Consider the following 18,861-nt stretch of genomic DNA (forward strand, 5'->3'; position numbering starts at 1 on the left):
ATATCGATATATACTGATAACATATACTAAATAATGCGTTCTAGATAAACATCAAATATTATATGCATATATATTTTTTTCTGATATTTTTTGAGTAACATTGATATGCAGTCAGTGCATTATCCATTGGTAGTGATACACGTATGCTTGAAAATTTAGGTATAGTCAACATACAATTATCGATATTTAAGCAGTTTGACTATTTGTGATATATTATCTGCTGCTATGATTGCACTATGGTTTTAAACATTTAGTTAGCGCGAAAAATAAATCCATTGTTTTAAATTGCTTTCTCGTGCTACAATAAACCGAAGGCATTCATCCAAGAAATATTTTAGGACTTATTTCTGTAAGAATCATTTTTTAATAATAAAAAATAAATTAAAACAAAGTGAATGAATAGTTTTTCTACAACGAGTTATTATTTTAAATAAAACAAATTTTTAAAAAGTACATTTGCAATTAGATAATTCTATCTTTTATTTCATTGTAGTTTTGCATTTTATAATTTGTTTCTTCGTATAAATGCCTTCGAATGCCGTAATACTTAGCGACAAGCAAAAACTAACATTGCAAATATAGTTCGCTAATGGACGATCCGCGTTTCATGCAGATTAATTAAATAAAAAAATACAAAATGAAATCTGAACACACATCGTACGCGATACACGAACATTGAAGTTATTACTCTACCGATTCGAGGTAACGTTATTAACTAGACAAGTACATCTTCAAGAATCTAACGTCTATTTAGAAAGAGAGGAACATAAGAAGAGACTGTTTTGAGCCGAATAAATTATATCTCAGTCTATGCTCGACTTTAGTAGCGCCTAAATAACTTCATCATCCACAAATTCGAAACGAAACGAAACGAAAATTATAACTCTTTATTTGGCTGAATGAAAGCCTCGATTAATTCAATTTCTAGCAAAATGCAGAATGGAAGAAAGTGTGTGAAACATAGATACAAAATGATCTTTTAGAAGAATAATGATCGATGATTAAAGCAACCAAATAAAGAGTTAAAATAAATAGCGCTTTGTTTATGGCTTTAAAATAACTTCTTCGCTCGCTAGGTTGTTCATCTTGCTCGGGATTTGTGGCAAAATGTTGTTTATGGCTGTTAGACTTTGTGGACCGTTACTGGGCATATCAGGTGCGAATGCACTGTATTCTCGTCCTTGAGGCAACATCTGTGCCACTTGTGGGTAATTCAGTTGAGTTCTGTTCGAGTGATGTCGCATTCTTGTTCTCGGATATAATCCTTTAACGCTGCAATTAGAATTTTAGTTTACAATTACGAATGTACTATTATGCTACAATATGGTTACGATACATTGATCACATCATTGATCTCTCATTGATCATTGATATATTTATTGATACATTGAAGATTAGATTTTCAAATGTGGATTTGTGTGGGAACAGATACCAAATACCAAACGGTTTGATATATGCATAAAAATACCGATATATACATTTAATAAAATGTTAATTCTATGAAAATACATAGCGTTCAAATTTTTTTCGAATTTTACTATGAATTTTCCGGGCAACGTAACGGTCTTTAAGAGAAACCACTTGTCTTCTATGTACAAAATAGTATACTATTGGCAAACGGTATATTTCACAACTTACTATTACTTTATAGGTAAAAGAACTTACCTAGGTGGCCTTGAACCTACATTCACACCATGTGCCCAATCTGAATATTGTTCCGCGTGCTTCTTTCTCCATCCACTTCGTTTCTTATTCTGCCTGTTTGATTTCTTCTGTTCTTTCGAATACTTCTTGCTCTTCTTTCGAGGTTTCAATCTTTGGTTTTGCGGTGCGTAGGGATCTATCGTTTTTTTACGTCTTCTAACTATAATTTAAACAAAGTATCTAATTATAGATGTCCACTTAATCGCTAAAAGGTTCAACAATCGTATGATTCTTGTATGTGTAAATTTTGTTAGTTTTAAGACGAATGTCTTGACGAATGATGGTTTAAGTAGTATTTGAGCTAGAAACGAGCGTCAAGAAAGTAGAATGTCACCTATACGTCCAGCTGGTACTTCGCACACGTAGTGTTTTCGTTCGACGCAACTTCGTGGGCTCCATTTATACCTTAACGTGGGATCGATCGTGATGCAGTGCCATGCATATTGTTGTTTAGAGTGGTTAGATTGAGGTAAACCAAAATTTTGGAACACCACTTTCTCCCCGGTCACTCCCCATTCCCAAGCCATTTGCTGCCAATTGTATATTCCACCGATCCATCTCTCTAATTTCGCTGGGATATAATATTTCAACCAGTTTAGATATTTAACCAATTTCATCCAAATTTAAGATCATATATTTTGTATCTTTTTATGATTGTAAATATAATTTTATGATTGTATAATACGAGTGGTTTGAAAAGTATCTATTAGGTAATATGTCTTTTTTTATTTTTATTATTAAATATTGTATTGTAAGACGAGTTTTACTTACTGAATTGATCGCTCGACAAGTATTTCCTTAGCATTCGATCTTTACCATTTCTATCGAGAATCGCTAGAGTAGCGTTTCTATCTTTGCAATGAAAATAGGCCTCTCTCCAAGGTGCCGTACCTCCGCTTAAGTAATAGCAATATCTTTTCAATCGGAAGAATCCTATAGGGCACATGTACCGCCTTATGATTTCATTTTGTCGGCCGACTCTGAGCCTGTTCGTGGCTGCTGGATTGATACTGTTATTGTACGGCTGTGCCACTACTGCTGATATGCCTGTAAAACAATGAAGTCGTAAAGAATAATTAGCTAGCCTTCATTATCTTATCTCATTTATCATATTCTCTTTAACACGGAAGAAAAAAGAAATCATTTTCAAACATTTAAATAGTATTCTCGTAATTTTATCTTTTCTCGTATCATCTGTAGCTGAGAATTTCGCATATTCCGTAGAATGGCAATGGCATATTCTATCTCGAGAATATTTCTCGTTCAAGGAAATCCTTGGGGACGACACAACAGTTCAACAGTTTCGCCTACACACTGTTCACATAAATTTCTCTCCCGGTGCATCTTCTTTGCATGTGACGAGTATTAAACGAATACCTTACATTTATGTACGTTTTATCCGTCGGTAAAAATTGATATCCACGGTTTTAACGTAGGTAGGAATGTGCGATAGCAAATTCATTACGTCATACGATTGCATGCTGTAATATGCGGCGGGACTAAGTAGTTCAGTGTTACGGCCGTTCTCTTCCCCGTGCAATAATTTCTTTCGTCTCTCGTGGCTCTGTCCTTTTATGGAAACAATTGCAGAAAATCGAATAAAACGTCAGACGCAGTTTAGTCGCGGATCCTTAATACCTATCTCTTGTCCTTGAGCGTAATTTAACGATTATGTAAACCGTTTTTACGCATGAATAGGCACAATTATACAGATGGAGTTATATACATTACATATATGAAAATAATTTAGTGATCGTGACGTTCTAAAAGGACATGACTGGTTATAAAATTGAGATTTGTTACACAAACAAGGTGATAATGATTGCTGTATAATAATGTCCTCGTTTATACAGATACCGATTAGGAAATTGTTTAAAAAATCCATTTTTCCAATTTTAATTTTAAGCTTGTTTTTAAGTCTCTGCTCTTTCTTTCAATTATAAGACGAAGCATGTCGAAGGATGTCGATATATGTATGGTACGATAATTGCAAAAGATTATTTGTATTGCTGTTTGATAGCAAAAACGCGGAGAAGCTTATTTGTCGGTGGTTTAGATATAGCTAATTACCGTGTGAAATTGAATACACGTGATATAACGACTGCTACAGCTAAAAAGGTTAATAGTCTTTGGTATTTATTAATAGCTGTGACAATCTATCTTAAGAGATATATATGACACTATAATTTACACCGATGATAGACATAAGTCGATTACGACCGAATTCCGCAGGGAATGTGTTAATCTCACTGCGTTCTCTTTAACATTTTCGATCGAATCGTATTTTTCAATCATTAAAAAATTTCTCGAATTTGAGAAAAATAAAACAGACTTGTTATTTATATGCGTAATTTTTCGTTTCAATTTTTGCTTAAAGAATCATTTTACGTTAAAGATGTTTATAACGATAACTTTTTATAGAAGGAAATAGCCATTATATGTACTTTAAAGATGCAAGTTTGAAAGTTTTCTTCTAAAGGTTCTTACGCCGTCCGTGCTCAAGTATCAAACATCAGTTAAACTTCCGTGTATTACTAAGTATTCCTAACCTAGTTGGATGCGTTTGATGTTGTCCGGCCTGCGAAGTGTGAATGATATCATCCGAGAAAATTATGCGATGCATTGCTATTACGTCCATACATGGGAATTATCAGGGTAGAAATGCGAAGTGCCAATTACACTGTGCATCTTCCTCTTTGGTTTATTATCATGGAAGAACTCCGGGAGTACGTTAACACGACGAAATAGGTTACTGGTTGATCGAGTTGTTTTCATGAATTCAAACTGCAGCACTCTAATTAAATCATGCACCAGCTATTCTCGTAGAATTCTTCCGCGGTTTACGACCATTGAAAAACTTGTTCTATGGACAGTTTTATTCTTTTTTGAGACTTATTCCTTTCACGTCTGACTGTAACGTAGATGTTTTATAGATGTTCTGTTTCCATGAGTACCAATAATGATACTAGTTTGCATAAAAATTTGCAATCTACCAATCGTTTGGGATTTTTTTGAAGTTGCAACGTCACGTTATTTATTTTCCAAGTAATAGGTAATATTACCCTTACACGTACCATATTTGCAATCACCTTGGATAATGTATCGCAATTTCTGTAATTTCTAATTCTGTAGGAATAACATATTCAACTATAAATTATCACTTTAGGGAACGTTTGTAGGAACACGAATTATACGGGGAAAAGTTTCCATCCGCTGAACACGTTTGGTTTGTTGAGCACATTTTGTTTGCTTGTTTCTCCGGCTGGAAACCATAAACGACAAACAGCCGCGGTAATGTTGCAGCTTTATCTTTTCACGTATTCATTCGCAATTGCGTCGGATGTAGCTTCACCGATATTTCTGTATACCCAGGACACGCATTGAATGTAAATCCGCCTTTCAGCAGATATTGCGAACAACTTTTCATTTTATCCGAGTTGTATTATGACAAATTAATGGTCGATATAATCGAAACGAACGTTTGCATCTTTTTAGTCATACGTTTCTGATTGATAGCAAATTTCGAGTTTTTAAGATTCCATTCCTCTACCAATTAGATATCTTTCATTTTTATACATAAATGTTGAAGATGAAAGAGATTTGTTCAGGATTTAATTCGAGCGATGTCAAAGCAGTCCGAATGGAACTTGATTGAAATTTGGAAATTTTATGAATGCGAATGAATCTTTCACGTGTAAAATCCTTGTTAATTCGACGTGTCTAATGTAACGATTACAAATATTTGAGAGGAACAGCTACCAAGGTTCATAATCTTGTCGAGGTATGTGATGACGTAACGGACTATAGAAGTGGCTCCTTTTGTTAAGGTTTCCAATATTTTCGTTTCTTAAATCTGATTAATTATTTAAGGATGAGATCATCTGATTAGTTTGAATAGCGAGTAAATTATTCGGCTAATTGTTCATATTTAATCTGTAAATCCGTGAGAGAGATCATACATATGACAAAAACAGTTCTCTGTTAATTGGGAAATCAAATTTAACTTTAATTACATACTTGGTCGTTGCAAAACGTGACGAAAATTAAAATCAAAACGTGAGGAAAATGAAAAGATGGTTATACTTGATCTTTATACATGACTCGAAAAATTTACTAGGCTAACATTATCTTAAACGAGTATTATCGAAATTATACAACCACATAGCACGTATATATGTCAGCTGTTTTATCTATTGTCAATATTCGCATATCAGCAGAGCCATGCGATGCAAACTTGCTTTAACCCAAATCGGTGACTGACTTTGAAAATGTGCTTGTACTTAAACGAACGATAGATACTGAGACTATGTTTCTAGAAATCCGCCATTTAACAAGGTGTAATTAAATACTATACGCCGGACTTTGATATCATCGTGTTATGTCATGAACATTGATAATTAATACGAACGTCTATAACTGTTATTCAGTCATAATTGCGTCTGAACTTTTAATCAGCACGTACATAAGCTGTACCTTTATCTACGTAAGAATCATGTTCATCGATGCGTATGTTGTACTCATGGATAACACGTGTGTCCACAATTTTTTCTTTCATTGACGAGTTACATCTAGCACAAGGCTAACTTTACATGTGCTCTGCGTAATTGTTTCATATTGCTTGTATATTTTAGCTACAGCGGTCGATTTGTTTCACTACGGCCGATCAACAAGTGTCTCGTGTATGTATCTCTTTTGCTAGTCTTTAAAATAACAGACGTTTAGATTAACTGGTGTAATTATAATTTAATAATCTAGTATCAATCATGTATATAATCTTTCTTTCATGGCATACTTTAGTAAAAAGACTATTTTTATGAAATATAGTTGGGGATTGTATTCGTCATGTTTAAAGTCATTACTAGTAGATGAAACGTATAATCATTATAACTTGCTAACACTGCATATAATTCACTTATGTAAGTATTTTTTTGGGATTTGGTTCTTTCCATTAAGCACAAAAATAAAAATGGTTTCGTTATATGTTTATAGAAGATCATGGCGAATATTGATGTTATTAATGATAAAATTTATACTTATTTTATCACTGGTATTAATTCATTGATCTTGTACAGATATCTCCAATAATAACCGCGTTCGTGTATTTAATCCGTTCAAAGTTAATTCGATCCAAGTTAACTAGATCGAATAAAAGGTGGTGAAAAACCGATACTTACGTAATCCATTATTCTGCAGTTTTGGCAGTGAACACTTTCTTATGGTTATTCTAGTTTTGCGACACATTTGCGGTGTGATTTAATACCGTTGTGTGTGGTCTTCTGACTAAAGATTCGTGTACTCTCTAACAAAAATAGATGGCCGATCTATTCACTTCGGGCATCTAGGTATTCAATGGTATATGTGGCCTTATTTTTATTAGCCCTACATTACATTACATAACGATAAAGAATTTAATATTTTAGCTTCAACTATTCACCTTATTATTTACCTTACATCTTAAATATGAATATTTCTATTTTCATTAAAGATTTCGAAGATAAATATAGATTGCATATTGAAACTTATTTTTAATACTTATCAATATAATATGTCGATACGGTGTCATTTAGAAAAGTTAAAGATTTTGTTTTGAAAAGATATTTAATCGAAATTTAATTTTCCTAATCTTATACGTAGAAGTTAATTATTAATTGTTATTATTATGTAGTTTAAAGCGAGAAAAAAAAATCTAATCACGAACGTGCATATTTGTCTATCCTCTGGTATTAAATGGTGTGCATCGTGACATTGATTGTATCGTCGCTTCTTCTTTGTTATGTCGAGTTCTTCGGATAATAGTAGGTAAGAAAGATAGAAATCTCGAGTAGCGTTATCGAGTCGCCTAGTTTCGCTTAAAGGCGCCATTAGTAATGAATTTTTTCGTACTCACAAGTGCGTAACCAATCGATATTTGCATTTGGTAGATACATCCTTTTGCATTTAATGACTTGCATATTGCATCAGTTGAAGTTTGTAAATCGTTCTGTTATAACGTTTCATTATGCTCGTATCAATGTCCGACGTTGGCAACGTTTCCACATATTTTTTTTCTCCTTTCTTTATACGAGTTCTAGGGAGAAAATAGTAGAAAATAGAAAAGGAGGAAATGTACTGTAAGGGAACGTCCCATGTTATAAATTTTTAATCTTCCGTGGTGGAAGAAAAATAGGATGGACCGAACCGGCACTCGTTTCTCACCGTGCAGTGGAGTTGTTTCTATTCGTACGTGTCAACAAAATTCTTGAGGTGAATGATCTAAGTTATAAATAAATGGCCAGCTTCTACAATAGTGAATGAAGTTATTTACAATGTTTTCGTTATTCTCTATTTTCGAAATCTTTCTTAAGATACGCTTCTTCTCTCTTTCTCGATTCGATATATCGGTACTATACGGCTTTTTAATTTAATTTATAGTGGTATCTGAGCGTTATATGTTTTTATTGTTTCATTTTTTATTCTTATTCCATTAAACGAAGTTTTATTTTATTTTATTTATTTCAATGCTAAAGGCGAATGTGCCGTTTTAATGGAATTTTTTCGATAGGTGTGTTAAACGAGTATCGACATATATAATTATCATGTTCGTTTTATCCAGCGATCTCTTTTATGTTTATACTAGCTCTATAAACACAGAGGAACCTTTCTTTCGTATTTCGCTTTACCTTGCAATTTGATAATTAATTCTATTCCTCTCATGGTTTGTTCTCTAAAGCTTTCCTCAAAGGATCCAGTCGCAGAAAGCTTTCACGACGACGACTCGTAAACGCACTCCGTAAATTTATTTCTAAGAGAAAAGCCCGCGTGTGTGCATAAGTTTTTTGATAAACGTTCACGCTTTTCACTCATAAGCAACATTGAGATAGACATTTCTACCGGAATGAAATACAATTGAAACTAAACCGAAGGTGGAAAAAATGTATTTCTTCCCTCGTCAATCTGTTTAGTCTCCTTTCACTTGATATTTCTCGCGTAAATCACAGGCGTTGAATTAAAATCGGTCGATTCATTGGCGAAACTCATTACCTGCGGCACAAAGAACCAGAAGCAAACACCTCCGCATGGTTTCCACCTGCTCTCTGTCGTTGATTTATTCGCCGAATTCGTCGATGAACAAGCAAAACGGTGCAAACAGAGTCGTCCTCATCCTCGTTTACAAGTTACACATTGATTCACTCATCAAGATCCACTTGATGTCTTTGTCAATTCGAACGAAATTTTCATAAAAATTCACGACCTAAACGATTCTCGATCACGATAATTCTAATCTTTTTTTTCTGTGTTGGCGCGTTCTCGATTTCTCTGTGTCTGAGACACTGATCAGAAGCGGACGAACACACGGGGAGAAGCTTTCACGGTGGAAGTTCGCGAGCGACTGAAGCCGCCGCTTCCATTCCGCTCGACGTCAAGGTACGAGGCGAGCTTTCGATACGAACTCGCGCTTCCCCCGTGTGCCGCATACTTTCTCGATCTCCTGGCATTTTTCAGGTTCCTCTCCTGGCTAGTTGTACGTTCGTTTCGTTTCGTTCGTCAAACGCATCGGGTCCTCTATCCCCATAGCAATGATATTCGACACTTAAGGAACTTCTCCTGTATTCGACTCTTTAAAAATCGAACCACGCGCTCCTCTCTCCCTTTGCCATTCCATTGAGATTTATCTATCCTCGAACGATTTGGGAATGAGATCTCTGGCTTGAATGCGAGTGTGATATTTTGGTCTAGTTACAGCAACGTTCATAAGTATCTCAGTTCTTTGGTCTATTTCTATTCAGTGGTTTAATTAAAGCAGTGCCGCTTATCTTTTTAAGTAAACTGCCCTTAAAATCAGAAATCTACAAATCTATAAATATAATACTTAAATATAATACTTAATATATATATATATATATTAATAAATAAATAAATATATATATAACGTTTCGTTCAGATAAAGAATGATTTTTCGCTGTTGCTATCACAATTTTTCCAAACACTTTTTCCCTCATAAAGTAAATATGTTTAGGTGTTTTTTGGGTGATAAATTGGGATTTGAAGGATTAAAAAACTTTAATGTTGGTTCCTTGTAATAAATCCAATATGTAAACGCATTCGGGAATACGCGTAATGAATCGTGCTTTAAAGTTTTAGTCGAAAGGAAACGAATACGAGGGATCGGGAATTATTTATGACTTTGCTAGACATTTTCCTGATCGTGTAAAAAGATTTAGACGAGGAAGAAAAATTACTTCCATCAGAATATTTTGTTTCTGATCTTTTTCTTTTTTTATAATAAAGTCACTAGTATGTACGACGATTTATTTGTATTGTGTTTATATAACGAGACAATTATATTATAATATTATAGTTAATTGAATTTATGTAATTGAATTATAATTTAATTGTTATATCTAATCCGTAGTTTCCTGGAAAATTTTCTAGAAATAAGTTTTGAAAAATTAATATTTAAATTAACTATTTAAATTGTACATCGATAAAGTTAATTATTCTTCTTAATTTTTAAATAAAGTCGCATACTTGTAGTATTTTCATTAAAATATCACTAACAAGTGTCGCGATCGGACATTTTTATCTCAGTCGATTTCTTTATCAGGCTGCTAAAAAATGATTATCTTTTAAAAAGTTATGCGTCAAATTTCTCTTTATCGGTAAGTAATCGCAAACACTGCAATACATTGTCACGGCAATCTGCCGTTGTATAGAATTATATTAATAATACGATATACCATACAAGGAATAAGAGAAAAACAAAACGATACATCATGGTTGTGCTTATTTTTTTATGCAAATGAACTCGTCAAGGGATGCACTGCCTTTTTCGAAGCGACGCGCGACGTGGTTAAAAAGAGATCGATCTGCACTGGACAGGGGCATTCCAACGCGTCGTCGTTTCTGGCGATTTTTCAGCTACGAGTTTCGGTTCGACGACTCGGACCCACGCTGATTCAGAGCCCGTGTGATAAAATCCGGAAAGAAGAAATATTCTGCTACTAGGAAGGATGAATTTAATCGAAATATATAAAAATTACATCACAGTATTTGCAATAACGATTCGTATACACATCTTTTTTAGTTCTTTAGATTTTTCATTTGTTTTTAACCCATTGATATATTTGTTACTATCGACGTATTGATTGCATTTATTTATCGAGTTATTTACGAAAGTATATACGAAAGAGAAGTTACATCACATACCGTGCATGTATGAATACCATCGTCGAGTCATTAATATTCTCATAGAGTAAACGAACTGAACGGTAACAGCCGACAAAGTATCCATGTTTCTGAACCCTTCTCTAATTGGGATGAAGAACAGTTTCTTTCGAGCTCTCGTAGACCTCGCCGCTAAAACGTATCATCGAAAATTTGTCACACGTTTTCCGTCGAACAGACGTTGCTTTTCCTTGAAGATTCATATCTATAATTAGCGTATTGTTCCGTCTGAAAAATGAGAGAACGAGTTCCGATCATTTCTACTGCGTGTCTGAAAGGCGTGGTACCTGCCTTTCTCTTCTTTTTTTATGCTGCAGCGTGTGAAAAATTCGAGGACTCTTCGCGAATACAATTTGAAACGTGACATACTTATATCCCAGCTAACAAAAGTTTGTTTCGTGCATTAAATTACAATGCATTCAAATAATCATTTTCTTTGGGAACTTCATTTTATAACCGAAATATTGAACATTTTTTTGTACAATTCTGGCTCTCTTTAGTTATTAAGAGTTTATGAACCTACTGGATTTTGCTGAATTTTATACTTTCATTTAAATTTATTCGATAGTAATGCAATTTAATATATGAGTAGTTTGGAAGCCACATTCGAGAATTCTATAAATTAAAAAATAGAGCAAATATGATACGTTACAAATATCTTCCAAAATTTTTCTGTTTAAAGAATGCCAATTATTTATAAAACTGCAACCTCACTGAAATATTTGTATCATATATAAATATTTGTACTATGTAAATAAATAAATAAATAAATATTTGTACTATGTAATTATCTCTGTTATATCGATAGAAATTAGAACGAGCGAGATATCAAATGCAGATCAGTAGCAAGATCAGTCACCGAAAATGTCCAAATAAGATAAAATACCAACGGAATTCAGTCTGACAGTAATCGATTTAAAGAGTAAATAGTAAATCAATTTCAGACGATTATACAAGTTGATTGTATTTGTAAGATCGTTGATGTAATATCTCTCTACGAAAATTAATTCATCGTGTAAAACATGTAGTTCTGAAGTATATACGTATAAAAAAAGCTAATATCATTTTCATAGTAGGTTCAATCTCTTCTCCATTAGCGATAGTTTGGTAACTTCTTGGCATGCTTTCAACCAACTTTTCGGCTGAATAAAACAGCAGCTTTCATATTTTTCGAACACCATCGTTCTCGAAATTTATTCCTCGTTTATAATAAACCAAATATTTTCCACGAAACGTAATGATCGACGATAGAAACAGATATGAAACGAATCCTTGGAGATTTTTTATCGTAGTCACAGAAACGAAATTCGATGAATTGACTGAAAAATATTGCAACCGCGTTATTATCTTTATGCAACGTTGGCGATTAAAGAGTTAAGCATCTCCCAGAAAACGTTTACATTTTACTATTCCTCGAAGTCTCTCGATCTTTCCGAATCCGAAAATATTGGGACGGAGGATGAAGGAAGTATAAAATGAATAAAGGGAATAAGGGCTACGGGACCAGTAGCTCGGTATCACGAGAAACTTGCGAGTTTAATCAGTTTTACGAAAGTGGTTGTTACGTAGGTTGGAATAAGAGAAGACTAGCTTCCAGAAAATTGGAATACGTGTTTAAGTTCTGAATACGGGGCGGCTATTGATCTTCTGAATTGCAAAATAAGGTAGGGTTTCAACTGATCGTTGTTCTGTTGAAAATAAAGGCGGTGTTTATTTTTACGAGTATACGTCAGCGAACGTGAAAAATAAATGAAGGAAGTGTAAACTTTGTTCGCGTTTTGTGCAGTAACTATTTTCACTGTTTTTTTTTTTTTTTAATAAACGCAATGTGATTCTAACGCTGATGAGATAAACGAATAAAATATTCTGAAACACGTGGAAGAAGTATTATCTTAATTACCGAATTCATTTAGAGCGATGTAAAATATTTTTAGTACCAATATTGATATTGGTATCACAATGAATGAATGAAATAGAAGGAATAAGTAAGAATGGAAACCGTTGTCACGAGAAACACGCGTTTTTAATTAGCTGTTTAAAGGAAACGATTACACAAGACAAATATAAAAAGATGTAAATCATGACTCGCTTAACTCCCGCTTTCACGAGGACTCGTTATTCATTTTGTTCTTTACCTTCCGTTTCATCTACGCAACTGCAGTGAGAGAAATCGCGTTCGCAAAATGTTTGAGCAAGTTCGTAATTTTAATCTATCTTTAAAAAAGATTACAAAAGGAACATTTTAACGCGAATTAAGCTTCGACTGAATTCCACAGTTCTACAGATTTTAATCCTCTTAAATTTAAAGGTCTGCCAATCCCGTATTTTTAATACATGCCCACAAAATTCCTTCATCGTGATGCTATTTGATCTTTTTTCTTCTTTTTTCTGCCAACAAAACTACCGACAAACGAGAAAACATTTATGGTAACTGATTCATTTACGATGATGACTAGACATTCAAGGTCGCAGTTTATGGCAACTGGTAATTAAGAATACAATGAATGATGCTCGAAAGAGGACGATCAATTCGCTAGCTACGTGCCAGCTTTTACTTAGCATCTATGTGTACAGTTATTTGGTATGCATCTTATCTCTGGATACTGATGGGACACGAGTGTATGATTTTTAAACAAGCATAAAGCAACGATTATAATATTTTTCGCGCGTTTCTATATGTTGTCTCGACGATTACACGTGCTTAAAAGACCAGCGTGTTAATTTCGTCAATGTACACGATAGTAATCGTTCCTCGTTGAGAAGTACGTTGTGAATTCGCAATTTCCGTGAAAGAAAATGTGCAGAATGTGGACTTTCCGGTAAACAGCTTTTTCGTGCCTCGCGGTTGGCAACAGCTGAGCAAATATCATTATCTTTATCGTTATTTTCTCGTCCTTGAATTTAACTACTTGCGGCAAGTTGTCGGCTTTTTGCATTAACAAAAATACGTTAAGAATATCTACGTGCGGAAAGAATTGAAAACATATGGCCTTTCTGTGACGAGTGTTTGTATGGTAAAGAAGATAGAATAATGACCCGATCTTGACAACCATTCTTCTCTGAATGATAGTTAAAAGAACATTGTACACATATTTGGAAAAAGAAAATGATAATAGAAAATTTGTACTTCTTGTTATAGAATTATCGTAGAACATCGTATATCATATTTCTATTCTTTTACAAAACCTTCATTGTTGTTCGGAATATTTATATCGAACTTATTATACGTTTGAAATATTTTAGTCGATCGAGATATTTTATATTTTTGCGCGAACATCGGTGATACGTTTGTTGAAATTAAATCATCAGTTAGATACAAGATATTTAGGAAACTCTATTAATATTTCGTAATTACGATTAGCAGCATATGAATCGTTTTGATCGTTTGGCTTATTAAAATTCCGTGCAGTTAAATATCAAATTCCAGTCGTTTAAATTTAAAGTACTTAAGAATTTCAAACATTTCGCTGCAATTGTAATTAAGCTACCTTTCATTCCATTTATGTGTAATGAAGCATGTGATGTACGCTCGATATTACCGTAATATTCTACAATTGTCAACTATAAATTACGCTCCGTTTACTTTATTCATTCAACTACTTTGTCCATAAATTACGTACGAACTGTTTGGTTGATATAATTAACGATTAACATTTAAAATTCCGTGGAATTTCATTTATTTGAACGTATTAAGTAATAGTTGATTGTAATAATGAACGTGATGAATAATTCGGTAACAGTAGTAATTTATGTAAAAAATTCAGCTTGTGGAACATTTTAAAGATTCCTGAAACGTTGGTGGCTCTCGCAGTTGTTAATCATCGTTTGCATTCTGCTGAAATACTTGTTCGCGCCGTTTTTCGTTTCTAACTCTGGAAACCATCCAGGAGAAGGAAGGAGACGCAGGGTTAATTCGTATTTACTGTCACGTACCCGACGTACCTTTATTATACTCTCGTCCTATCCTTGGTGCACGTATCCGACTCGCCTGACCGATTTTATCTTAATTACTTCGTTTCATCTCACTTCATTTTCGCTCCGATGCGACGTTTTGCTCGTTCTCTCGGTGCACTGCGTCTGTCGATTCGTTTCTCATTCTCCGTGTCTTATTGCAGCTCTGCGACTTAACAGCCTTTAATTTTCTCTTAATTACTGGAATTACAATAGCCAGTGACAGATCCACGATGTTTCTTTCGATACCAATGATTTATTGGTCTCTATCTTTGTTTATCTTTCTGTTCTCGCGGAATAACGAGCACGTTTCGCTTTCCCGAACTGCAATTGTTCGTCGAATTAGACGCATCACGATCTGCCACTCCGTAGTTCTTGAAGCGTGAAGAAATCGACGCTTCAGAGGCAAATAGGATGACTCTGTTCGATATAATTTCATTTGATACTAATGTTATCGTTTACATATATATATATCTAAATATATTGCAGCGGGCGTGTTTCTCGCTCGCGCGTTTGTCTGCAAATGACTACGAAAGACTTGATTTGTATTTCGTTTGACCAGTTTTTTGTTACATTGTACAGGCTACGTGATTTATGAATGCAGTAGGTGTAACGTCGGTTTTATTTAGTACTACGCTATTTTTCACTGCTAGCTAAGCTGACAAGCTACGTATGTTCGAACGTCGCGAAGAAAGTAGAACAACGTCTGTGAAATATTATCGGAACTGTGTCTTTCGGTTTTGGTACTTCGAGTATGTTTCGCGTGGAACAACTTTAATTGTTACAGCAGTAACAACAGTAGTAACGTCGATGTATTAAAACGTTTCTTTTCTCTAAAAAATCTTGTGAAATAAAGATTATGTGGAAAAGAAGTCTAAGCAGCATTTAGGCACAAATGGTTTCTTCAGGGCAAAGGTAATACGTGTATCGGTACGGATGAAAAGCAAAAGTGATAAAAAGAAAAAAAAAGAACGTATAACATATATACATATCACGATCAAATGCAATGTATAATAACTAGAAAACAAATTCGATACAGAATCTTGTCGAGAATAGTTCGCTAGTGTTGGACGACCAGTCTCGTTACGAGATAAAATCCGGTGATAGATTACTCTTTGGAAAGAGTAAATTTCCGCAATGACTTCGTTAACGGAGGAATTGTCCTCGTAATTTCTGGAACAGGTTGTCTGAAAGCGTTTTCCCGAGCACGGAAGAGTAACGGTTTCGACGACGTTCCGGATTCCCTTGATATCAATTCGAACATCGAACAGATGCGGCTATCAAATAAACGTCCAATTGGCACGTAGCCATTCCTTGCAGTCATGATATTTTCGAAGTGGGTTTATACCCTTAAGTTTAGTCTATGTTTGTTCGGAGAAATAAGCATGTACATTGATACGTAGCTTCATTTTGTTGCGCTTTATTTAAGTTCGCTTCGTATGGAAATTAAATTCTATTTCCCGCTGGAATAGAACGAACGTTGCATTGCATTCTGTATCTTAAAGCGTAACAAATCATCGTACTTCTGCGTACAACGTTTTTATTTCAAATTTTGAACTTTCACGATGATTGTATGACATATTTGTAGTCCGGACTTCGATTATATTTCTGATAATATGTTGCGCTGTGTTCTCACGTTCAATTAAAAAAAAAAAAGAGAGGAAAAACGAGAAAACAGTCGAATAGTATGATAAAAACACTTGTCAACAGGATTTCCACATTAAATACTTTTAGCGAAAACTCGTATGTTAGAAGTGTGCTGCATCATGATTTAAGCATGAGTAAAATTCATTTGTATATTTGCGATGCAGCAAGCTGGCGATCATCAAAAGCGGATACGACAAGCATTTGTAATAAATATCTTTGTTACGATGGTATAATATCGATTTGGTTGGAACAGAGCGAATTGGTCTGCTGAACGTTTCCATATACGTACATACGTGTAACGTTTTCTACCCCACAAACCCGCTTATAGAAAATCCTGAAGCTGTTTTAACTGAATTTATTTGGGAAAAGCGTTTGACGAGTGAGAGAGAAAAAGAAAGAGACTTCGGAGCCACGATACGATTTTCAACGAGCTCTTAGTTGATTTTTATTTTTTCTTCTCTTCCTCTTTTTCTTTTTTTTTTTCGAACATAGGAAGCCTGGTTGTCGAAGCAAAGTTAAAAGAGTTCGTCTCGTTATTCTCGATGGATGGAGAGAGAAAAAGGATTGCTTTTAACAAGTATGTCAAAGCGATCTCTATACATAGCCAAGGAACGTTCAAGTGTTCGAGTTTCAAAGGGCGTTTCGGACGCGTTTAATCATCAAAAATCATTGCGTGTTCGATCACCTCGCTCGATCAAGCCGTTTTGTAAAACTAAACCCTGTGCCATCGGAGTTGAAATCGTGAAATTCTCAGTTTTTTTTTTTTTTTTCAAAGAAACCTTTCGCGCTCCATTTCGCCATACTGAATCGTTCGTAAATGGCACGATGACGCACAAAGGGCGCCGTCGTAATTGACTTAACGCAATTTCATCAGCTCGATATCGGGAGACGCCATTCATTTTGATTTAAAGCATCGTCGAAAAGTAAAAATGTACTAAAAAATTACGAAATTTGTCTTTTTCTATGAAGTTTTGTATGGAATTTATTTCAAATAATTCAGAAGCAGATTTATTTTAAAGAAATTCAATTTGTTTATAAAAAAAAAAACGAAAATCAAAAAGCATGAAATCTTCAGAAACTTTTTTCATTATGATCAAATATAGTTCGAAACTTATTACAGATTTGTTGGCATGCAGGTGTTGAAAGTAATTTTCGAAAAGCCTATTGTCTAGTTTTTTTCTTGTTTTTCCCTTAGTTTATGTACTCATTGTTGTTATTTCTGTTCTAGTTTGATGCTTGTTAAAAGTTCATAATAGATAGAAAGTATAAAATTAAAAATGCAAAAATCTGAATTGTAATGTTGAGTTAGTTATCGCGGTTGTTTCAGTTTTTTCCAAAAACTTGTTAAACGAGTTACATGGAGCAAAAGTATGTATTGTCTCTTTTCGTTCCATTTTTTTAGTTTTTAAAAATTGTATGGAAAATTTCGGTGATGTAATTGGAACAATGTTGCAATGTTGAAACAAAACTGCGATTCTATAAGATTGTTAGAGCGAAGAAGAAAGAAAGGGAAAATGAAAACTATATTCGCTATAGTTATATTTAGTTAAACTTAATTCGATTAAATCTTTTCTTAGAAGGAAAAAGTTTATTCGATATTTAATTTCGTAATTATTTAAAATAACGAAAGAATATAATCAATTAAAAAGTTCACTATTTACTAATTGCGTATTGATTTACTAAAATTTCCAGCTGAAGTTGACCAACTGGTTTTGGAAAATCAACTGATTTTCTTTTTGTACGTAGCATTAGGGAGTTCGTTAATTACGGTATTATTATAGTTTTTAGGCGAAGATGGTAGCTTACTGCATTATTATAACTTTAAAGTTCATAGCTCTCATTATAGAAATTATAACTTGAAAGCAATTTACGTGGAACAAGTGTGTAAAACTAGATATAGTTTATATCTCGTTTGTAAGATGACGCGATAAACCTTTTGAACGACGATATAAAGTTCGAAACTTTTATAACATTTACTGAATATTTCAGAAATATAAATACATTATGTGCTATTTTATATCGTTAAATTGTTCTTATCTTCCTTTCATATCTTTTTATTTTTGTTGCCAAGTTATAGTTATGCTCTATGCCAAGCTACAGTTAGAATGAAACACTTTTACTACAAATAAAAAAGGGAATGGGGCTTTAAAAACTTGTCGCATTGTATATACATATACGTAACAAAAAAAAAAAAAAAAAAAAAGAAAATAAAGAAGGAAAAGGGAGAAACTGTATTTTTACCGCTAGCGCGGGTTTGTAAATATTTATAAAGTACCTTGATTTAAAAATCGTATTTACATTATCGATTGTACATATTGCATAAAGAAAATTTGCGCTATTTTGTATCATAAAAAC

General features: G+C 33.9%; 2 protein-coding genes across 2 annotated transcripts in view; one reads left to right on the top strand and one right to left on the bottom strand.

The window, feature by feature from the left end:
• Nucleotides 1-18,861, top strand: part of LOC117242789 (HIV Tat-specific factor 1 homolog) — a 58,006-nt gene that overhangs the window by 2,295 nt on the left and 36,850 nt on the right. The gene's annotated exons all lie outside the window — the stretch shown is intronic.
• Nucleotides 478-9,085, bottom strand: LOC117242790. Its single transcript, XM_033509715.1, has 5 exons — nucleotides 8,725-9,085; nucleotides 2,476-2,751; nucleotides 2,039-2,275; nucleotides 1,666-1,864; nucleotides 478-1,272 (listed from the first exon to the last, which is right to left on the bottom strand). Exons 1-5 carry the CDS (start codon nucleotides 8,759-8,761, stop codon nucleotides 1,044-1,046), a joined length of 978 nt encoding a protein of 325 aa, XP_033365606.1. The 5' UTR covers nucleotides 8,762-9,085; the 3' UTR covers nucleotides 478-1,043.

The sequence above is a fragment of the Bombus vosnesenskii genome, unplaced genomic scaffold, assembly GCF_011952255.1.
Source record: "Bombus vosnesenskii isolate JDL3184/JDL3185 unplaced genomic scaffold, Bvos_JDL3184-5_v1.1 scf7180000016279, whole genome shotgun sequence".
NCBI lineage: Eukaryota > Metazoa > Arthropoda > Insecta > Hymenoptera > Apidae > Bombus > Bombus vosnesenskii.